This window comes from Equus przewalskii, chromosome 12 (genome assembly GCF_037783145.1).
Source record: "Equus przewalskii isolate Varuska chromosome 12, EquPr2, whole genome shotgun sequence".
In the NCBI taxonomy this organism is placed as follows: domain Eukaryota; kingdom Metazoa; phylum Chordata; class Mammalia; order Perissodactyla; family Equidae; genus Equus; species Equus przewalskii.
The window spans coordinates 27631348-27655806 of record NC_091842.1 but is presented as its reverse complement, the minus strand read 5'-3'; the positions used below and the strand labels follow the sequence as shown (position 1 = coordinate 27655806).

Below are 24459 nucleotides of genomic sequence, written 5' to 3'. Positions count from 1 at the left end.
TAAGATAACGTTACCTATGTATCAGTTACCTCATTGCTGTGTTATGTAATAAACTGTACCTGAAAACTTCGTGGCTTAAAACAACAGTGATTTATTATTTCTGTGGGCCGGCTGGGGGTTCTTCTCTTGGTCTCACCTCAACTCACTCCTGTGGCTGCTTCCAGGTGGTGACTGGGCTGGACTGGAAGGTCCAAGCTGGCCTCACTCACATGTCTGGGGCTTGGTGCTGGCTGTTGGCTGGGGCACTTCAATTCTCCTTCAGCATGGCTCTCATCCTTCAGTAGGCCAGACTAGCTCCTTCACAGCCTGGCTGTTTCACGGCAGCTTTCCAGAAGGGCAAAGGCAGAAGCCTAAGGCCTGGGCTCTGGAACTCCAATGGCTTCACTTTGACCACATTCCATTGGTCAAAGCAACTCACAAAGCTAGCAACTCAAAAGCAAGTGAGAAATAGACTTCATCTAGAAGGAGGAGCAAAGTCACATGGCAAAGGGGCATGGACCTAGGAGGCATGATTAATTAGGGACCATTATCATAATTGCCTATCACATCTATCACATACAGTAGTTTCAGATATATATATATATAGTGGCAATTTATATTATAGTGGACTATAATATAAAGGAGAAATAAAACGAAAGTCATTTATAATATAAGTCGTATGTATTTCCTTTTGTAGAGCTCAGGTGAAACGACACTAGAAGCTGTTATGACGTAGTCACTTGCTTGCACGTGGATCACCATGAATATAACAGGCAAAATGACCGACTGAATCACATGTGTTGTGATGGTCACACAGATACTGTGAGTGATACCATCCTTGGTGATGGGATTTTCTGAAATGGTGAGAAACTCTTAGGTTCTGAATGAACCGAAGTACAGTTTTCTCTTGGTATCTATGGTAGCTGCTTTCCTGGAAAGATTAGTGTATGTTAAAACCAAGCAAAAAGACCTTGTGTTTATATGTTAACTGGGATTAGATTCTAGACTCAGATAGTCATAAACAAGTTTTGTTACTGTGTCAGCATCTAGTGGGGTAGTTGAAAAGATTTAGGATGCAGGACAGATTTCTCCATGCAGGGCTGTCTGCCCACTGCAGGGTGTAGAGAGAGTGCCTCTGGCTCAGAAGTCTAAGATGCCTCTGCAGGGCTGTGTTCCTTCTGGAAGCTCTATGGGAGGATTTATTTCTTTGCCTTTTCCAGCTTCTAGAGGCCACCTGGATTCCTTGGCTAGTGGCCCCTTCCTCCATGTTCAAAGCCAGCAATAGTATCACTTCGACCTCTGCTTCTGTGGTCGCATCTCCGTCTCAGACTCTGACCCTCCTGCCTGTATTATAAGGACCCTTGTAATCACCTTGGCCCCTCCTCAGTCATCTCCCTGTCTCAGGATCCTTAATGTAGTCACATCTGCAAAGTTCTGTCGCCGTGTAAGGTACATACTCACTGGTTCTGGGGACTAGGGTGTGGGCATCCAGGACTAGGGGGCCTTTATTCAGCCTCACACCCAGTGCATCCACACTGTGTCTTTTAAGGGGAAAACATTCAAAGGGCTGCAGGTAGGTAATGAAACCGGTCTGGGGTTACAGTAAAGGTGGGGACTGCGGCCACCAAAGAAGCCAGTGCGCTGCAGGGGGCAGCTGCCATGCTTCTCGTTTCCTGCTGACTGTCACCATGCAGGAATGGGCTCAGTGTGGCCACGTCTCCTGAGTTTTCGACAGAAGCACCCAATCCAGACTGTACCATAAACCGTTCCAATTTAACTGTTGACAATTAACTTTTAAAAAGATCAGAGGCAGCATGCCAAACGACACATTTGTGAGCTAGATCTCACCAGCTGCTGACGTCTGACTTGTGTTTTTAAGTGCTCCTGTGAGGTCCTGGTCTGTTTGTTCTTTCTTAGCTGTTTGCTCTCTGTCCACCCTGCCTGGGGCCCATCAGACAAGCTGAAGCACCCCCACACCGCACCTTTGGGAACACAACTACTGCCATTTATGATGTACCTTCTCTATGCCAGGCTCTGTGATGCTCAACATTTATTTACAAGATCTCACTGATTTTTAAGAACAGCCTTGTGCTGTGGGTGGTGATATTAGCATTTTTAAAATGTGGGAACTACAGCCTAGAAAGAATGAACAACTTATGTGCACACACAAGGTCTCTGAGCTAGTCAACGGCACAGCCGGGATGCCAACCGCTCCTTCCAGCTCAGCCTCAGCTCTCATCCACTCCAGGAAATCGACTCTTGACCCAAACGATGGAGGCGGAAGTCCTCCTCTCCACACCCTGCGGTTGTTTGCGAGCCTGGTTTGCAGGGCCGTGCTGGCTCCTGTACCCTCTCCCTCTGCTCTCCCACCTGGACTGCGTTAGCTCAGCCTGGCCCTGCCTCACCTGGCCTCTGTATCTGGAATTTGCTCTCAAGATCCCTTGATTTTAACTCCAACTCCTTTAAAGAACTCTTGGGTTTTGGCTTTTTTATTTTTCAGAGGTAAGAAAGGAATGGTGGTTACATGAGTGATAGTTGCTCTTTGTAGAAAAATTGGAAACTACCAATAAGGAAAAAAACACACAAACAAAAGAACACATCTGTTACAATCCTAGCCCCGTTAATGTGTTTAATATCTTTGTGGGCTTTTTAAAATTCACGTACACTTATTTACATATTTAGTACCTGGCAATGTATTTTTTTTACCTTATACTCCCTGTTTTATACTCCCTGTTCGTAACCTGCTATTTTTCCTTAGCAGGATATCAGGAGCATCTTTCCTTGTGCCAGTTGTGATGACTGCATGGACTTTCGTCGTGGGGCTACACCTTGATGTAGTGCCCTGATTGCCTGTTGTTGGACATGGAAATTTCTGATTTCCCAGTACTCTAAGCACATTTCAGTGGGAATCCTTGCTTGTATTTCCTCATGCACTTGTGACTGGTTGTGGGCTTCCTCCTCTGTCTTCATTCCGCCTCGGGTGGGAATCTTTCCCTCCCCTGACACCTTCATTCAGCTGCTGAATCTTGTTCATAAGTATCTTTGGCCATGATCCTTTGGTTCATCCACTCCACAAATATTTTTTGGACTCTGATAGGTAAGGAGGTCTAATGTAGTTAACAGCAAGGGATATTTTGATATTATTTGATTCTTTATACGTAGGTATTATTTTGATAAATTAAAAAAAAATTTAAGAGCATGGTATTAGAATCAGAGCTGGGTTGGAGTCCCAGCTGGGCTCCTTACTTCAATCATGTCATCTCACTGAGCCTGTTTTCTCATGCATGAAAGAGAAACGATAATATCTACCTCTATGCTCATTCTGGGCATCAAATTAGAGCATGTGGGCAATTTCTCAGCACTGCACCTGGCACATAGGAAGTGCTCAGCAAATGACTTGCTCTCATTATGTTCTTAGGCCCTGTTGTGAGCACACGTGGAATAACAGCAATGAATATCATGGTGGCCCTACCTCCGGCTATCCCGATTCCCTGTTAATTTCCCAGTCCAGGCACTTTCCATCTCCTGTCGATGTCTACCTTTAGTTGACTGACTCTTATCCACTAATCTGTTCTTTCAACATATATAACAGTTTAGTATCCAGATTATAAGGAAATCCTATCAATCAATGAGGAAAAAGGAACAACACAAAAGAAATATGAAATCGAAAAATAGACAAAGGGTACGATCAGGAAGTTTGCAAAAGGGGAGACCCAGAGAGCCAAAAGAAAGTCAGAAAATGCTCAATCTCACAGATAAGCAAAAATGTAAAAGTTTGACAATATGAGGAATGGGTGAAGCTTGGAGAAGGGAACTTTCATGTTCTAGTGTATAATTGGGACCACCCTTCTGGAGAGAAATTTGGCAGAACCTAGTAAAGTTGAAAGTATACATACTCTATGACCTAGAAATTTCACTTCTAAACCTGTATGGTGGGTGGAACAACTCGATATTTGTATACAAGGAGCTCTGAAGAAGGATATAAAATGCAAATTGTTTGAAATAAAAAGAAATGGAAAAGACCCTAAAGTCCACTGACAGGAGGATATATAAATAAGACTTTTTTCAAAAACAGCTTCATTGAAGTATAATTTACATATCATAAAATCCACTCATTTTACTCAAGTGTCCATCATGGATGAGTGGATGAAGAAAGTGTGGTGTATCCGTACAATGGAGTATTATTCAGCCTTAAAAACGAAGGAACTCCTGTCACATGCTCCCACATGGATGAACCTTGAAGACATTATGGTAAATAAAATAAGCCAATCACAAAAAAGGCAAATGCTGCCCATGATTCCACTTCGATGAGGTACCTAGAGTGGTCAGATTCATAGAGACAGAAAGGAGGATGGTGCTCACCAGGGGCCAGGGGCAGTGGGGAATAGGGAGTTGTCGTTTAATGGGTATAGTTTCAGTTTTGCAAGATGAGAATACCTCTGGAGGTTGGTTACACAACACTGTGAATGTACTTAAGACTACTGAATTGTCCAGTAAAAAATAGTTAAGATGGTGAATTTTATGTATATTTTACCACAATTTTTAAAAAATGATTTTAAAAAATCCACTCATTTTAAGTGGAGCAAATTTACAAAGTTGTGCAACCATCGCCACAATCTAATTTTAGAACATTTCCATCATCCCCCCAAAATCTCCAGTGACCATTTGTAGTCACTCTTCATTCCCACTCCTATGCCCAGGCAACAACTAATCTACTTTTTATCTCCATAAATTTACCTTTTCTGGACATTTCATATATGTAGACTCACAAAACACATGGTTTTTGCATCTGGCTTATTTCACTTAGTGCAATGTTTTTGAGGTTTATCTGTGTTGTACCATGTATCAGTACTTCATTCATTTTTACCGCTCAATAATATTCCATTGTATGGATATACCACATTTTGTTTTGGGGCTGTTTCCACTTTTTGGCTATTATGAATAATGCTGCTATGAATATTTGCATACAAGTTTTTGTGTGGACATATGTTTTCATTTCTCTTGAGTGGATACCTAGGAATAGAGGAGACTAGGTTTTACCAGACCTGATTATGTTTGGTTGAATATTGTGACATATAAATGGGTCCAGACAGCAGATCTCAATTTCACATTTTGGAATTTGGCTCCGAAATATGAGATACAGCTCAAAGTTAAGGGCTGTTTTGCAATAATCTACCATTACCAGTTACCATCTTAGTGATTAATCAATGATGATTAATGACAATCATTTGTAGAGTACATCCTATATGCCAGGCATTATTTCACATTATGATCTCATTTAGTCATCACAGTAACCCTTTGAATGGGTGACTTTATTGTCCCCGTTTTGTGGATGAGGAAACTGAGGCTCAAGAAGTACCCAAGTTCACATGTCTACAGAAGAAGAGCCAGGGTTGAACCCAGGAGTCTGGCTTCAGAGCCAGGCACTCAGTCCTGGTACTATGTCAATAAGGCTGTTAGTGTTGAAAATACTTCCCTTTGCGAATCCTGGAATTGCTGTCAGATCCAGTTTGTAAACCATGCAAGAAAATCTTATTATAACTTTATGGTCATGCTTCTTTTCTTTCTTCTTTTTAACAAAAGCAGCATTGATCACTTCATTCCCAAACTTGGCTAGGAGTTGCTTTTGTTTCTAAAAATCAAAGTCATCATCAAAAGACAAGTCTTTAAAAAGAAAGTCAACAAGCTCTGACCTGAGGGTGACCCCATGGTTGTCTTACAAAATAAAGGGCAGTGGCTTTGTGACGGGGTTTTCCTTCTCTGCTCTGAAGCTTTGTCCTCTTGCTTTTGGGGCATGGCTTTGTGCCAGGTGGCTGTGGTAGCAGTCTTGACTGGCCACTAAATAGGGAAAACATTACTATTTGACCATAAATTGCATCTCAGTTATTATGCATGGCATCAGCTAACTTTTTGCTACATGACAAACTACCTCAAAAGTTAGTGGCTTAAAACAACAACAGTTTATTTAGCTCACTGTCCTGCAGGTCAGCAGTTTGGACTGGGCTCAGCTGGGAGGTTCTTCTGACCTTGGCTGGGTTCATTCATGTGTCTGTGGTCAGCTACCAGGTAGGCTGGGTGCTGGCCGGTCTAGGACAGCCTCAGCTGGGATGCACCACTCTGTTCCTCTGAGTTTCTCATCCTCCCTTAGATTAACCCTGGATTGTTCACATGGTAGCTGGGCAGAGTTGGGAAGATTCGAGCAGAAGTCCGCAAGGGCTCTTGAACCTGAGGTTTGGAACCAGCGCAGTGTCACTTGCACTGTGTTATGTTGGCCAAAGCAAGTCACGAGGCCAGCCCAGATTCAAGGAGTGAAGAAATAGGGCCTGCCTCTTGATGGGAAAGCTGTAAAGTCACATTGCAGAAAGTGTGGATATAGGGAGGGGTAGAGAATGGTGGCCCTTCTTGCAATTTACCTCATACTCTGTGCTAGAAATAATAGGGATTTGGCAGCAAGTGGCAGGTTTGGCTTCTGGCTCTAGCCTAGTGCTTTGGGGAAGTTACCTGTCTGCAGCTTCCTCCTCTCCTCATTTGTAAACCACAGGCAGGATTATTGAGAGGATGAAATAAGGTAATGTGTGAAGGGGCTAGCTCTGGAGTCCTCCCAGGTTCAAATTCCTGCTCTTCTATTTACTAGTAAGTGACTTTGGGCAAGATATTTAGCCTGTCTGTGCCTTTGTTGCCAAATCTGTAAAATGGGAATAATAAAAACAACCTAACAATGTGTAGTTGTTGTGAGTATAAATGAGTTAAGTAAAATTTAGAGGAATGCCTGGCACATAGAAAGCACTCATTACACGTTAACTGTTGTTAACACTACTGACACTGTGCTTAGAAAAGAGCAAGTCTGCAAAAGGAATGTCATTCCCCCACGGCCCCTTCTGGGTGACCAGCTGTTGCTTGAATGAATGGAAGGCGGTGTCCCTGTTACTACTTTCTGGATGTTACACATGGGCAGGGATGGACTTTCCTCATCATTCTGAAAATATTCGTGCCTTTAATAAATGATAGACATTTGTGAAAATCTCAACGTAACTCTTGGAAATAATGGTGAGCTGAGAATGCAGTGTGAAGAGTCCTCCACGTCTTAAGGAGCTGCCAGCATCACAGCTAGTGACAAAGAAAAAGAGAGAGAGAAAGAAAGAAGGCTGAAGTATCCCGACTTCTCTTGAGCCTTCATGGCTAAAGAATGGAAGCCAATTTTCTAAAATGAAGGAAAATAGGATCCAATGGATTCTTTTTTAAAAGAACGTATCTTAAAACAAGTGATTGACCCACTTGGTTGTTTGGAGAACTACATTTCTCCTGCCAGTTTTCCGGGACAGGAAAACCCAAGTCATAAACTAGTCCTAGATCTAAAAGATGTTTAAACTGTTAATCCCTTAGAATAATAAAGGATTATCCAGGAAATAGAGAGGAGAGGTGAAACAGAGCTTTCCTGAAATCTAACTTCTGTGTCACAAATCAAGTACTATGGATTTTTCCATGCTTCCACATGAAAGATTACCTATTAATTATTAACAATGTCCTGAAGCAGCAGTCCACAAATTACAGCTCACGGGGCCAGCCACCTATTTTTGTGAATGAAGTTTTGTTAGAACACAGTCAAACCCATTCCTTTACATGTTGTCTCTGGCCGCTTTTGCGCTACGCTGGCCAAGGTGAATAGTTGTTAACACAAGTCTAAAACATTTGCCGTCTGGCCCTTTAAGACAAAGTTTTCCGAGCCTTGTTCTGAAGTCCTGGACTGTCCAGCTTTTTGTAGTGGTATCAGCTGCTCTGCTGTTCCGTGGCAGGCAGTATAAGGGAAGCTTAATGATTGAGCATAGAATTTGGAGCCATGCTCACCGAAATTTAGGGCCCAGTTCTGCCTCCTTCTGGATATGCGACTTTGGACCTTGCTATCTTTAACTTTCCTAAGCCTCAGTTTTCTCTTATGTAAAATGGAAGTCATAATAATAATAATGGCTTTGCATAAGGGAATATATAAGAATTAAATAAGACAATGCATTTAAAGCCTTTAGCTTAGTGACTGGCTCAGCTACAGTGAAAAGTAGCGATAAAATAAGAATAAAATTAAACTGGAAAAAACTTCCTTAGACCTGGAATGGAAGACTGAAAATGAGAGCAGTTTGTAAGGAGGAGGTGGGCTGAGACTGGCCGCATGGGGGGTTGAATGTTGGGAGATAAGACTCAGAAATGAACAGGCTATGGGGCTGGCCTGCTCGCGCAGTGTAAGTTTGCACGTTCTACTTTGGTGGCCCGGGGTTCGCTGGTTTGGATCCCGGGTGCAGACCTACACACCGCTTGTCAAGCCATGCTGTGGCAGGCATCCCACATATAAAGTAGAGGAAGATGGGCATGGATGTTAGCTCAGGGCCAGGCTTCCTCAGCAAAAAAGAGGAGGATTGTCAGCAGATCTTAGCTCAGGACTAATCTTCCTCAAAAAAAAAAAAAAAAAATGAAAAGAAATGGACAGGCTATGGCAGAGCACAGCGCTGGAGTCCAAAAGGTGGGCTGGAATCCCCCCTCCAACTTTGGCTAGCTCTGGGCCCCTGGGAAGCTTCCTTAAACTCTGCGAGCCTCAGTTTTCTCATCTGTTAAATGGGGAGGATGGTAATCACAGTACCCACCTCACCAGGGCCATTGGGAGGATTGAATGAGATGACCTGTGTACAACCGGGTGAGTGTTCAGGAAGGGGGAGCCGTTGCTATTCGGAGTTGTGCTTCAAGGAGGAACTCAGGAGAGGCAAATGTCAGCAAGTGGAAAACTAGAGGGAAGAGGGATGGGTCCAGGTTGGCAGTGAGAGAGAGAATAAATCCAGTTTCAGGCAGGAATAGTGAGATGGATCAGGACAGACAGTCATCAGAGCCTCTGCCAGAAACTTCCTTCTGCAGAGGCCCTGACACATCTTCCCTGTCTTCTCTGAACAGAGGGCAGGCCTTGCAGGGAATGCTCCAGACCCCTCGGTCTCTTGGAGGCATGACTGTGAAGCTAGCTTTGCAAATAATTTTGCAAGCCGCCGGAGTTTTCAAGGGAGTAGAATTTTCGTGAAGACTTGCCTGTTCCCTACTGAGTCTTTGCTACAACCTTTCTGGTCTTCCAGTGGTGGTCATGGCTGCCTTCCCTGGTGCCCCTGGGCTGGCCAGAGTTTACGGGAGTTGGAAGGGGGAAAAGATTCGAAGGCAGGAAATCAACTGTGCAATTGTCAAGCTAGACCTTCAGCATTCTCCTTAGACTGATGGTTGATTAAAAGGCCACGATGCCATTCCTATCATGAGCTAGGTTGTATTCCACTAGGGCAGATTAAGTTTGAGACATGTAAATATCCTTATAAAGATTAGCCGTTACGGTTGGCTTGATGTTCTTAAGTGATCCCCTGACATCCAGCCATGCCTTTGGATTAGCTTAATTGGAACACGAGAGATCAGAACTTAATTAGAACTTAATTGGACTGCTGTATTCAACAGAGCTGGCTTAGTGGCTGCATTGTAAACTTCACTTGGAAATTCTTTTCAATGCATCTCTGAAAGTATTTTGGGCACTCAGAGTAAAGTTAATAATTTTTACTGTGAGCAATTTTGTGTGTGTATGTGAGGAAGATTGGCCCTGAGCTAACTATCTGTTACCAATCTTCCTCTTTTTGCTGGAGAAAGATTGTTGCTGAGCTAGCATCTGTGCCAATCGTCCTCTGTTTTATGTGGGACGCTGCCACAGTGTGCTTGATGAGCAGTGCTAGGTCTGCGCCGGGATGCAAACCTGTGAACCCTGGGCCGCCGAAGCAGTGTGCGAACTTAACCACTGCGCCACCAGGCCAGTCCCCTGTAAGCAATTTTTGATAAAAGGTTTATATTGTTAACAGTAGTTGGTAATATGAACTCAAAAGAGTTAGTTTCAGCTGGATGTGTTAAGAATGCGGAGCTAACATTCTCATATTTGCTGGATTTAACTCTTTGAGGACAGGCCCCACAAGTGACAGAAGACCCCATGTAAACTGGCTTCAGTAGAACAGGATTGTTGTTTGTTTGTCTGTTTACGTAGATGAGAGGCCCATGGGGAGATCCTTCTGCGCAGCTTGATGTGGAGGCCCAGATGATGTCTTCATGACTTGGTTCCCTCTCCATCTCTTGATTCTGTTCCCTCTGGCTTGGCTCCACCCTCAAACGGTCCTTCATGTGGCACCAGCCTATGTCTCATAAGGCTCAAGTGTAGCAGAGAAGGAGAAAGTCTCTCCCAGGGCTTCTCTCTAACTGAACTGACTCAGGTCAGTTACCTACTTTGGAACCAGTCCTTGGAACGAGGGGAATGTAGTGGGCTGTTGGGCAAAGGGAAGGAGCCCTACTCAATGCGCAGAGCATTAGGGTTGGGGAAGGGTGGATCCGCAAAAGGAACTCCGGGAGCTGTTGGCAAAAGAAGGCAGAAGAGAAAGTGGGCAGCTATCTTGGCCAGGACTCATTGTGTTGCAGCTAGCAGAATACTGGCTTAAATAATAAAGAGGATTTATTGGCTCAGGAAACTAGAGGGTTCTGAGGTAGAGAAGGAAGGCTTCGGGATTTGTTTGATTCCGGGGCTCAGTGATATAGTCGAGGACTTGGTTCTCTTCTGTCTCTCTGCTTGGCCCTTGCAGGGTCAGCTTCATCCTTACGCTGGCTCCCCTCACAGTGGCAAGACAGAGGCAGCCACTGAGCTAGGCTGTGCCTCCACCTACTATATCAACCAGAAGGAGAGAATGACCAAGTTCTTTCAGAAAAGCAGAGGAAGTTATTTCCCAGAACCGCCCGCACATCTTCTCTCACATCTTATCCCTCTGAAATTGATTCCGCGGCCATTTCTGAGATTCAGGGAGTCCCTTTGGCCAGGATAGATGGAGACCAGATTGGTTTGGGTCCAGGGGGCAGGTGAAGTGGGATAATCTGGACGGCCTTCTCGAGCTGGTGATGGGGTCAATCCTCTACGCTCATCACAGCTGCTACCCAGCTCTGGGGCGGTTGCTGGACAGTGAGTTAATAACCACAGTGGGGCCACGTCTCACTCATATCTTTATCCCTAGTGTTTAGCACATAGTAGGTCCTCAGTCAGTATGTGTTTACTGAACAGGGCCAAACTGGAACAGTGCACCTTGCTTAATTTGGAAAGAAATCAGGAGTTTTATGCATGAGTAAAATGATGGCTGAAAATAAATCTTATCTCAGCTTTAAATATGGATTAAATGCAGCGTCTGGATAGAGGCGATAAGACGTCCCTCTTCTTTTCCTATCCTGTCCCATGCATAACATTTTCCCCTTCGGCTTTTGGTTGCTCATCAAATTCCATTACAGCGAAGAGTGTTGTAAACAATAGTTGGTGTCAGGAAACTATTTCTAACTCCTGATAAGTCCTTTGATGATCTCATGACATTAAAATTTGCTACTATGAATATTCAGTAAAACAAAACTTTTTTCCTTTTTATATTCCTTGCCCATCTAATAGTCATTTGTTATAGTTTTTTTAAAAAATCAAATATCTGAATATCTTTTAAAAAGTGCAAGGGCTCTGGTCAGTGAGAGAAGAAACTCCATTTCCTGGCCTTGACCAATAAGGAGAATTAGAAACACCGTCAGCTTTTGTTTGAAAACAAATTCTAAGGAGTGGAAAAAATAGATACTCGCAGGAAAGGTGTGGTAGAATAGTTTTAGCATTACTCGTTTTATCAGGAACGCTTTTAGAAATAACCGTGTGACCTGAGCGGGAAGTCTTAGTCAAGTCAATATTTTGTGTTATGAGTGCATATTTTTAACTTTTTTTGAGAAGTATTATTTTTCTCTAATGAAATTCTAATGCAGAGGGAAAAAAATGAACCCCCATTTGAAGTTTGCCGTGATAAGAATTTTGGCATCTGGTTATAGTCCAAATGTGTACTCATTTCTAGGATCATAATTATTGATTAGTTTTGTCATGTCTGGGGGGTCTTGGGTATCTGGAAGTTTATTGTGGCAAATATCTATGTGGGAGAGGAGGCTATGACATTCTAATGCGTGCCATGTGCACAGCCTTAACTGCAGACCTTTGTCACTGCTATGTCCACATCCCCATCACCCTGGCCACAAGTGACTGAACCAGGAATAAGTATCACGCCCTGTGGGCAGCCACTCTGGGATGGCAAGTGGCTATGAAATGATCTGCTACAATTGCACTGCCCAGCAGGGATGGCCTATCCTGGGTAGTTTCTAACCAGCCCAATCAGAGTCTCCTGTCTGCGGAGTATGGATGTCAGATGACAGACAGAAGAGGCAGAATGCATTGTGGGTAGAAGGGAAGAGACACCAGAGAGGAGGAGGAAGCTTGAAAAGCCATGAGTTAGCAGTCTTCGGAACAGAGAGAGGAGAAAGAATCAGTTAGGAGAGAGCAGCAGAAAAAGCAGCAGCAAGGTTAGAAAGAAGCCACAGCGCATGAGCTGAGTCTCACAGACAACTAGAACCGGTTGGGTCACAGAGCTCCTGGCGACGACTATGGCTAGCCTGTCCTGTGCTCTGATCATCTGTAGACTGCAGCCCCCTTCTTCCTGAGCCCTGGCTCTGCCCCCAGTCAGAGGAATTCTCTTTTTCCTTACATTCCTCGTACCTTTACAGTAGCCCCCTGTGCTAGAGTAAGTTATAGTTCAAAACTATCTTTGGCCTCCCCTAAGGGAGGCTTGACTGTGTGACATCATAGGTGTCATTTCCAAACACACGCTTTAAGGGTCAGAGCGTGGTTCCCCATATTCTTTTCATTTGTATGATACCCAGCACTCTTTCAGAGAGAGGCCGCTCTGTCAGCTGAGGCCCAGAGTCAAGACAGCATGGAGCAGGGAGCCACAGCTGACTGAAGTGCTCATGTAACACGAGTGAGAAGTAGACCATTGATGATAGAAGCTTCTTGGATTCGGGGCTTGTTTGTTACAGCAAAATCTAGCCTAAACTGACTTGAAAAAAGACCCCAGAAACCAAGGTAACCTGAGCATATTTCTATTTCTTGCAAACCCAAGGAGTCTCGACCAACACAATGCCATAGCAACACTCAGGTCACCGACCTCACAGCACATGCTTTGACCTTGTGGGGGTGGGGTCACCGTGGGCACCTGACGCAGGTTCAGTGGCTCTCCGGGGCTGCTTGTTTCCCCTCCCAGTCTTCAGGCCTCAGTCTGTCTCCCATACATGTACTCAATGTAAAAACTGGCACAAAATACTGTCTGGATGGAACCTCGATTTCCACCTTTTCTCTCTTTGAGGTTTGGGTCTTTTATGATGATGTCCTCTTCCCCTACCCTCCATCCCCCAATTTTATGATAGAAATTTTCCAACATCTAGAAGAATTGAAAGAATTTCAGCGTGAACACCCACACGTTTACCACCCAGATTCTCCAGTTACCGTTTTGCGTTACTTGCTTCATTGCATATCTGCCCGCCAGTCCATCAGTTCTTCCCTTTATCTGTATCTTGTTTTTTTGGATGCCTTTCAAAGTTGCAGACTCATGAGGACATGGTGATGTCTTATCCCTCGACACTTGGTCTTTTTCCTTTCAATTCTGGATTTCTTTTAAAAAATATTTTGCTTTTTAACCTTGTTTGAGGTTGCCTTAACCATTTCCTCTGCTTGCCCAAAATCGCACTTTTTCACCCTTTAACAATCATGACCTCAGTGTATTTGTCCACATTACAAAAACCCTGGGTGCCCACACTTTCTTAATCTCGCGCTGTAACTGTTCTCTCTATTGCTTCCTCTCTTATCTCTTCACTCACCACAACTTTCCATTTGCTTTCCCTTCTCCCTTTTGGCTCCCCAGCAGATAATTTTTAAACTAAACAACAGCTGAACAATGTCCGCACTGTTCTGTGGGTCTGAGTGTGCACGGCATGGCCACGCTTGCCCAGGAGAGAAGGAAAACACCATTTCTTCCATTTGATTTCTTTGCGTCAAAACTGATTAAATCTGTCTGCGCGACCTTCATACATCAAACCATTTGGCTATTTTAAAAGTCAATTTAATAGAGTAAGTCAAGCTGCATTCCCTCAGAGAAGGAATCTTTATCACCAAACGATACTGTGAATGCCAAAGGAACAATGCATCTTTTGTAGGGCGAGAGAGAGACACTGCCGGCCTACAATTGTTGGACTGTTGAAATTATTATATGGCAATTCATGCTAGATATATATTTGCATTGTTGTACAAGTATTTGCTTATTTTGGTTAAAGATGGCCTTTTGAAGGGAACTCTGCTCTTGCAATGCAGAGTTAAAAGACCCCATTACATGGTCTACTACATTTCATCGCCCTGGCCAGCAGTGTTTCAATTTTTTAATATAAGGCTATCAGCAATGAGGTAAAAGGCTGCAAACCATCTCCAGCAACTCAGGCACTGCCATATTTTATTTACTAACAGCTATAATAAAGCTTTCAGTGAAAAATCTTAAGTAGCACTTTCCTTTTTGGTGAGAATCAATTTCATAACAATCTTTTCAACCTTATTTCAGGTTATAAAGCTGAGTTGGCTATTTCAAAATGAAGGGTAAAAAAGAAGGAAAAAATTTCATAATAAAATATTACGGGAAGAGGGGGCTGGCCCCATGGCCGAGTGGTTAAGTTCACATGCTCCCCTTCAACGGCCTGGGGTTCACTGGTTCGGATCCTGGACACGGACCTACACACCACTCATCAAGCCATGCTGTGGCGGCATCCCACAGAGAAGAACTAGAAGGACTTACAACTAGGATATACAACCATGCACTGGGGCTTTGTCGGGGGAAGAAAAAAGAGGAAGATTGGCAACAGATGTTAGCTCAGTGCCAATCTTATATATATATATATATAAAATGGGAAGACAGTGAAGAGAAATTGTCCAGAATTGTATTAGCAATTCCTCCTTTTAAATGTCAGAATTCTTGTACATAAATTCTTTCTTGCTTTGATGCTTGCGAGTTGAATGGTGGACTCATTCTTTCATTTACTCACCACCCACTGATCACCTACTCTGTGCACGGCTCTCAGTTAAGCCCTGAGAATATAAGGAAAAAGGAGACATATGCCGTGTCCTCAGAGAGTTTATAGCTAAGGAGGGGAGATAGACACAGGGGCTGGCAGTTATGTTACAGTTCCATTGGAGGTACTATGACAGAGGGGCACACGCTACTGCTATTCTGAGGATTTCAGAGGACTGGGGACAAGCAATAAATACAATTACTCAGAATCAAAGCCTAGATTTAAATCAAATCCTTCTGAGATAATTCCAAAAGCAAGTAATAAGCCCCCTACTATGTGCAGTCTTTTATTAGTCCCTGCTATCAGCAAATAGGCTTATCCAAAGATAGCTGGAGAAATGTCTTCAGAATTCTTTGCATGGCCTGTGTTACTGTTTGTTGATGTGCTTATAAACCTCATAAAGGACACCCGATTTTCATCCAGCACAAGCAATCAATTAACTTCTCTTCCTTTGTCCTACTCAAACATGTAGGCAAAGAATATAATTCAATTCTGTCTTCTCTCTTTAGAGGAAGAAAACCAAATTCGTTGCCTGTGATTTTCTGACCGAGTGGTTATACAAGTAAGTTTTTTATGTCTTTGAATATTCAGTGACCCTAAGGATTCAGTAGTGTTAATTTGCAAGCCGATAACAACACTTGACTTGAATTCTTACTTATTGTTTTCTTGTCAATCAAACCTATGGCATCGTGACCAGTCATAATCCGAAGAGGACAGAGGAGCCATTCACAGAATTCTTTTCCATTCCATTTGTGGAGCAGTGGCTGCAGCTTCAGTAAGTAACAACATAAGTTTTCAAATTCCTAATTTTAACATTGTGTTAATGATAGTTTTCTCCAATCTAAGAAAACTAACTCATGTAATCCACCCAGGACCCCAAGTCAGTTATATTTGTGTCTCTTGTCTCTGGTTATTTTCAGTCTAGGCTGAGGGCATCCTATCTATGTGGTGATTATTCAAGAAGCACTTCAGAAGTAAAATAGAAAACTGTAACAAATTCTTATCCTAAATAATTCATCTCTCCATTCTCTCTCCCTTGCCCTCTCTTTCTCTGTTTTTCTCTCTCTCTCTCCCCCTGAAGGTCATTATGTCTCAGGAAATGCGACTAAACTTTTCTAAATATTAATTTTTGGTTATATGCATCAGTTCCGCATTTAAAGTATTAGAACATGACAGATAAAGGTAAAACTCTCTTTGACCATCATTTTAACCTGAGCCTTCTCTCCTCACAGAAGTAATCAGTTTTGTCTATAGTGCATACTTCCAGAGCTCTTAAAATTACTTATTATATACAATTAGATTATATCATGTAAAATTAGTAGTATTATATTATATGAGCTATTTTTCATCAATAATATAGCAATGCTAATGATGATGGCAACTAGCATTTACGAGTGCTTGTATCATTGTTCTCAGCATTTAACACTAATGAACTAACTTGATCCCGATAACAATGCTATTATCAGCTCTGTGTTGCAGATGAGGAAATGTATGCGTTATTCTGCAACTTGCTTTTATTTAACTCAAATACATACTTTTGAGACCCAGCCATGTTGATTGAATCACATCTAATTTATGCCATTGATGGCATTATAGTATATTTTATTTCTAGATTTGCATAATTTATTCTTTCATGAAATAAATTTTTATTAAGTACTGCTATGTGCCAAACATCATTTTAGGTGCTGGAGGTAAAGCAGTGAACAAAGTAGCCAAAAATCACTGCCTTGATGGAGCTTATGTTCTAGTGGGGATGACAGACAATAAACAAACAAGTCAGTACTGTAGGGAAAAATAAAGCCGGGAGGGAGGAATACAGAGTATTGAGGGGGCTTAATTTATATATGGTGGGCAGGAGAGATCTGACTTGGAGGATGACATTTAAGCAGGGGTCCTCTGTTTTAAGACATAGGTGGAAGAAAGATAGCTCAATTTAGAGAAAATGACATATATTTAACCTGTTGCTTCAAAAATCTTTTCACGCTAGCCCTTTGCAAAAATAATGTCAGGAAACTGAGGTACTAGGAAATTCAGTAAGGTTTGTAAAACCCCATATTAAACAGAGTGGAAGACATTAAATTAGATGCTTAACCCTCAAAGGTCACATTTTTTGCTTAAATCTGCCCTTCTTGAAAATACCAAGGTGAATAGACTCTTGGCTGACTTTCTCAATTTTGAGAATTAAAAACACCCTAGATATTACCAGTTTTTAAAAATGTGAGGTTGCATACTGAAAGGAGAATTATATTGGAAAACCTTTTTCTTATTTAGCTTCTAAACCTGTGCCTAATTTGTCCACTATGAAAATGGAAGGCCCATAATTATTGACTATAAATGATTAATAAATGAAAGATTTACCTATATTTTTCTAAGACATTTTTTCAGTATCATTCTCCAAGTTGTTGCTTTGCCTTGAAAATGATACATTTTCCCACTTATAGTAACCAATGAAAAAGAATCTTAAAGATATGAGAACTTCTCTAGATAAGAGTCCTCTCAAATCCTTAGTCATTTATTGTACAAATATCTTAATTTAAAATGGTTGCTAACTTCCTCTGGCAGCTCATATAAATATGCCACAAAGTAGCGATGGCGGTCATTTCAACTGGGCTCCACAAGAACAGAAAAGCAAGAGCTCTGACCTCAACTGGCATTTGTATTCTCTATTTCCATTACCTTTCAAAGAGATGCCCAGAAGCATGATAAAACTTAAAATGACATTAATCTAATTCGGTGCAATAAATATTTATTGAACACCTACCAAATGCAACGCACAGAGCTTTGATGCTGGGGAGAAAATAGAGATGAATAAAATATGGCTCCAGCCCTTGAGGTAAGAGAGGTGTGCTTACAACCAGCTGAAGTTTCTGTAGTGAGCGTTGTGATACAGATGTTAGCAAAGCACTAGAGGGAAATGGGGAAGCACAAGGCCATCCACCGGCCCCCATGGTGGGCCCAGAGCCCACCCAGTCGGGGCAGCACCAACCTGGTCAGTGCCCAGATTTGGTTTTGAGAGGCAAGAACTCAGGTGCTATATCCTTCTCAAGCGTCCGTTTGAACAGGCAGTGTCAGAGAGGCAACCAATCTGAACGTTAGAAACCAACGTTCTTAAGGAGAATGAGGGCAGGAGCCAGGAAACAATATCTAATCCAGGCTTTTCCAACCTTGGTGCTGTTGACATTTAGCACCAGATAATTCTCTGTGTGGGGCTGGCCTGTGCAGTGTAGGATGTTTCGCAGCATCTCTAGCCTCCACCCACCACATGCCAGCTGCGCCCGTACAGTCATCACTATCAAGAATGTCCCCAGACACTCGCAAATGTCAGGGGGTTGGGGGTAGAGAGACAAGGACAGCAAGATCCCCCCTGGTTGTTTTTCTGGTGGTTTTCTACCCTGGCTGCACGCTGAAATCATCCGAGGAGCTTTTGTTGCCTGGCTTCACCTAAGACCTCTTAAATCAGACCTATTAATTCAGGGTGGAGCCCAGGCATTGATTTTTGTTTTTTTAACAGCTTCCTAGGTGATTCTAATGTACAGCCAGAGTTGAAACCTCACCCACAGGGCAGACGAAGTGCTGCCTTGAGGAGGTAATAAATAATATGATTGAACCATTACTCTGCTAAGTGCTTTTACACATATTATCTCATTTAATCTTTGCAACAACACTAGGATCTGGGTGCTAAAGCTGGGAAGCTGAAAATGAAGTGAGGTAGGTCTAAGGAAAATATGGTGATTGCTGCGGGCAGGAGCACGCTGCCTGGGCATTTTGAGTAGGGCTTAAAGGTACAGGTTGGAGGAAGATGAATTTTGAGGGAGGGACTCTGTCAAGGTTTTCTGAAGGAAGAAAGATATAGACTAGTACTGCAGGCAGTATTGGGTGGGGTTGAGTATGAGCGGCAGGGACAACGCTCATACTCTTAACAAACCAGTATTCAGGTCTCTACCACTTACTAGTTGCATGACCCTGGGTCAGGGTTTTAGTTCTCTATTACTGTGTAACGCAGTACCCTAAAACTTAGTGGCTTAAAATAACAAATCTTTAATACCTCACAGTTCCCGTGGCTTAGGAATTCAGGTGCAGGGTAGCTGGGTAGTTCTGGTTCAGAGTCTCATAGGCTGTAGTCAAGATGTTGCAGGGCCTGCAGTCATCTGAAGGCTTGGCTCAGCTCAGAGGAGCCGCTTTCGAGATGGCACCTACACATGGTGGTGGCTATTGGCTGAAGGCCTCAGGTTTTCTTCACACGGGCCTTCCCATGGGCTGCTTGAGTGTCCTCATTATGTGGTGACTATGCTCCTTCAGAATGAGAGACTTGAGTAGCAGAGGAAGCCGCAGTGCCTTTTATGACCCAGTCTTAGAAGCCAAACACCTCCACTTCCAGCACATTCTATAAGTCAGAAGAGAGTCACTAAGTACAGCTCAAGTACCATGTTCAAAGGGAAAGTAATTAAGCTCCTCCTTTTGAAGGAAAGAGTATCAAAGCATGTGTGGACGTATTTTAAAAGCAGCACAGCAGGTCACTCTCTAAGCCTCCGTTTCCTCATTTGTAAAATGTGGTGATTATGAAGATGCGGTGAAATAATGCACTTACAAATGGGATCATGAAGAGACACACGTGGCTTACTAGTGGTTACTGTTGCCATTGAAGGACATTGTGGACTTAGGAAGAGAGAAACGGCAGAAGAGGGTATTCAAGGCCAAAGGCACAGAGATGGGAGAAGGCAGGACTTGGTCCAGGCACGGGAGACCAGCATAGCTGTCTCATGGAGCATGCCAGGATCTGGGGATGGGATGGGAGATAAGGCTGGGAGGGAGATAGGGGTTGGATTTTGGTGTTCAGTAAAAGCATGAAGTTTGGGCATTATTCCACAAGCAAGAGAGAGCATTAAAAGGTTTTAGAGCAGAAGTGTAATGGGATCAGACTGTTTTGGCAAGCTAACTCCCAAGACAGCAGGGGATGTGTGAGCTTGAGGAGAGACTAGAGTCGGGCTGCTGTTTCCCAGGCCGTGGTTACAGCCCTGAGGTCTTGAGCCAGGACAACAGGAATAGAAAAGGAGGGACGTAGAATGGGTAGAGTGGACAGATGACACGGGATGAGTGTAGGACTGGAGAAGGGGTGTGCCTGAAAAGGTGAGATTTCCTGGGTAAATGGGAGGCTCCAAATAGGAGCAAAGAGACCTAGCCAGAAAAGCAGGATCAAGGGTAAAGATGATGCTTCCTGTCCGGGGCACATTGAGATTGAGGTGCCTCTAGGAAATCCTTATTGGAAGCATTGGCCTGAAGCTCACAAGTGGGGTCTGGAGAGAGACACTGATTTCAGAATCAGGAGCCGCATGTCCAATGCACAGATTGGGCCGAGATGGGTGAGAATGAACTTTTAGCATCCCATAGTCCGTTCTGGAGGGTCAGTGAAGGAGGCACTTACTCTAAGATGTGTGATTGGCGGTGATGACCGTGGCTTATCTTGCAGTTGTGTTTTGATTTGAAATGGGCAGTGGGGAGGTAGTAGGGGTCTAGTAGTTTTCTAATTCTGCTGTAACAAATTACCACAAACTTTGGTGGCTTTAAACAATACACAGTTAGTGTCTTACAGTTCTGGAGGTCCGATGCCGGACACAGATCTCACAGAGCTCAAATCAAGGCATTGGCAGGGCTGCCTTCTTTCCTGCAGCCTCTAGGGGAGAACCCGTTTCCTGGCCTTTTCCAGCTTCTAGAGGCTGCCTGTATTCCTTGGCTGGTGGCCCCTTCCTCCAGCTTCAAAGTCAGCCACGTTGCATATCTCTGACCCTGCTTCCTTAGCCACATTTCTCGGATTCTCTTTTCCGTCCCTCTTCCACTCTTGAGGACTCATATGTTTACGTTGGCTCACCCAGATAATTCAGAATAATCTCCCCGTCTCAGTCTTTAATTTAATCACATCTGCAAAGTCCCTTTTGCCACTGTAAAATAACATATTCACGTGTTCATTGTAAGATAACATAATCCCGTGTTCACTGTAAGATAACATAATCCCGTGTTCATTGTAAGATAACATAATCCTGTGTTCATTGTAAGATAACATATTCACGTGTTCATTGTAAAATAACATAATCCCGTGTTCATTGTAAAATAACATATTCACGTGCTCATTGTAAGATAACATAATCCCGTGTTCATTGTAAAATAACATAATCCCGTGTTCATTGTAAGATAACATATTCACGTGGTCATTGTAAGATAACATATTCACGTAGTCATTGTAAGATAACATAATCCCGTGGGAATTAACGATGGGGACATCTTTGGGCTCCATGATTCTGCCTATCATAAAGTAATGGAGAATATGGAGAAACTGAGAATCCCTCACTCCAAGGGATACCTACGTCATATTGGGGATCAATAACAGTTTAAAATTGTTCTGGGTTTTGTAAAAATGACACATGCTCAGTGAAAAAAGTGAAAGCAGACAGAAAAGGAAAAAGAAAAAGCTACAAATTGCCTAAGAGCCCTCCTCTCAGATATAACCATTGCTGACATTTTAGGGAACTTCTTTTAAGAGTCCTTCTCTATGCACGTATACACATATACAGATAAAAGAAGATGTGTATTTATTCCTCTGAGATCAGAGCTCAAAGTGAAAGGAAATTTGAGGTGGAAGGGGGAGGAGTTGAGAGAGTTCACGTAGGTGTGAAGGCATCTGCTGAGAGGGCGCCCAGGCGGGTTCTGGAGGCTTGTTGGGGAGGGGAGGGGGCTGCAGCAGCTGCTGTGGTGAAACCGATGGGGAATCAACCAGGGATAAATAGGCATGGCCCAGCTGATGGCCTGAATTCACGGTGCATATGAACAGCCTGCTTATGTGATTATCTCCAGCAACCCTCTACAACCCTGGAAAGAGGGCAGAGAAAACAAATGATTGCCGAAATCGGGGTTGAAGACTGGCCAAGCTAATATAGTGAAAGGTCGAGACTGGGCAGGGGGATCTGAAGGGGAAGTCTGAAGGGGAAGCACTGTTAACTTTTCTAGAATGATTATCTTACACTTTTCTCATAAATTACCAAATTTTCTGAATTATGTTAATGATTGAACAACCAATTTTCAGGAAGAGAAAGAAACACTACATTATGTCTTCACATTGGAAGTAAGAAACATACCGAACTCGGAAACACTAAAATGGGAGTGGCAGAGTCCATCTTAGAAGCAAGAAAATTTTAAAGTTTTAAAAACTAATGTGTGGATTTTATCTGGATCCTGATTCAAGGAAACAAACTAAAAAGAAAAATTAGGAGACAATTGGAAATTTGAGCTCTTAGTAGATAGTTGATGATGTAAAGAATTATTGTTATTTTATTTAAGGTATGATAATTTCATAGTCATGATAAAAACGTTATTACTTTTTAGAGAAACATGTTGAAATATTTGTGAATGAAATATAAAATGACGTCTATGGACAGGGTTGAGGGGAAGTTACACTGAGTGACTGACATGGAGAACAGTATAACTGAACCTGGCTGATGGTGACATGGGTTCATTTTTTTTTTCTGTCTACTTTTTTGTATCTTTGAAAATTTCCATAATAAAAAATTAAAAGGAAAAGAAACAATGAGATTTTCCAAAGCTCCTTGTGAGCGCCTCGTTGAATGGTGGATGTGCTGTGGGCGACGAGGCATCTATTGACTGGCAGTGAACTGGGAGGGCTGAGGGCTGTTCCTCTCCATTGGAGGGGGCTAGAGTGACAGACAGTAGGGGAGACTGAGTTTTCATGTGATCACGCTGGGAAGCTCAAATGGCATGGAAGGAAAATGGCCCCAGGGGCAAGGAGAGAGTGGCAGGTGCAGGCCCAAGTGAGAAGGCTCATGGTGCTTGGGGAGGCTGTGGTCACCCCTCCCAAACCTGGCTCTGAATGTGCACACAACTCACCAACCAGTTCCCGTCCATCAGCCTCGTCTCCCTCCACACCTGCCTCCAACGCCCAACCCAGTTCTCCCCAGCAACAATGAGAAGGAGGATTAACGTGATCAAAGTCCTGGGCTTGCCCTAAGGACATGGCTCCAGTAATCTCTGAGTTCCTGGGGAATAAGGAAATGGCTTTCTAGGTTGGATCAGCAACCTTCTTCTGTAGCGGATAGTGAATCTTTTAGGCTTTGCAGCCACATATGGTTTCTGTTGCAACTGCTCAACTTGACCACTGTAGCATGTAAGCAGCCGTAGACAATATGTGAGCCACTGGGCATGGCTGTGTTCCAATACAAGTTTATTTACAAAAGTAGGTGGTGGGCCAGATTTGGCCGATGAGCTGTGGTTTGCTGATCCCTGTTCTAGGTGGACAGTAACCTTCCCAAACCGTAGTCTCATGTAAGGGCAAATAACAATATAGATAGAAGTGAGTAGGTGGGAAAGATGGAAGAATAGAAAGTTATGATCAGAACAAGAATTTGGGAAGTCGAGATCTGACAGTCTTCAGTGATGACCCATTCTAAGATGAGACGGTTTTATTGAGTGACTGACATGAGGGAAGACAGGGCTTGTGGAATCAGGTGGACTGGAGGCCATGGTGTTGGAGGTGTCATCAGTATGAATGATGAAGTATCCTGAGAAGGCTGGTGGGGGATGGGTTGAAGATGACAGCAAGTCAAATCCTGGCGCTGTCAAGGGCAGTGTAAGAGTGTAAATCAAAGTGTAAGACTGGAAATCAAAGAAGCGGCAGCAGTGTAGTGCGGGATTTAGGAACTTGGCCTCTAGAATCACGACTCTGCATTCCAAACCAAGCTCCACCACATCCAGCTGAGACTCTGGGCAAAGGTGGCTTCATCTCTCTGAGCCTCAGTTTTTCCATCTGTAGAATGGTCTTTCACGTAAACAAAGCTAGTTCCTTACCTAAGAGGAATTCTGGTGCCAGCTATTAAGGGAATATGTTTTTTTCCACTACTGATGCGTATACCAAGCAGATGTGTCCCAGCTATTTAAAGGGAGTTATTTAATTTATTTGTTCATTTGTTTAGCTGATCTTTATCAAATGCTTAAATGTGCTCTGAAATTATAGAAGCAGACATATTCATAAGCTGGCTGGTTCCCACTTATTGGGCACTTACTGTATGCCATGGAACTGTGACAACGATCAATGTGGTCCCTGTCTTTACGGACAGATTTCGTATATAGCCGGATTGCAGTATATGTACTTCATTTATGCTAATTCAATGATATACTCTTCGGGGAGAGAGAAAGAGAGAAATAAGATTTTAAAAAATTCAAGCAATCTCCCTTGTCGTTCCAGTCTGGAGGTGAAGCATAGAATAGGACACGTGACTCAGCTCTTTCCTTAGTCAGTTTCATGTGTCCCTCAGAACATGAGCAGCTCACGAGGCAACAACTTCCTTCTGTCTCTCTGTCCGTCTGTCTGTCTACCTGCCTACCTATCTATCAAGCATTTATATAGTATTTGTTCAGGTACTATTCTGAACAATTTATAAATATTACCTAATTTAACTCACACAACAACCCAACAAAGTAGGAAAT

General features: G+C 43.1%; 1 protein-coding gene across 26 annotated transcripts in view; it reads left to right on the top strand.

Annotated features, from left to right (window-relative positions):
• IQCK (IQ motif containing K) overlaps window positions 1-24459 on the top strand; it is a 118173-nt gene that overhangs the window by 19607 nt on the left and 74107 nt on the right. For all 26 annotated transcript variants that reach the window (XR_011524448.1, XR_011524446.1, XR_011524449.1 and 23 more), the window contains 2 exons: window positions 15480-15532; window positions 15668-15745. Coding sequence is in view for 21 of the 26 variants with exons in the window: in XM_070566606.1 (XP_070422707.1) it covers window positions 15480-15532; window positions 15668-15745 (131 nt within the window). In the remaining 5 variants the exon portion in view is untranslated. The remainder of the gene's footprint in view (window positions 1-15479; window positions 15533-15667; window positions 15746-24459) is intronic.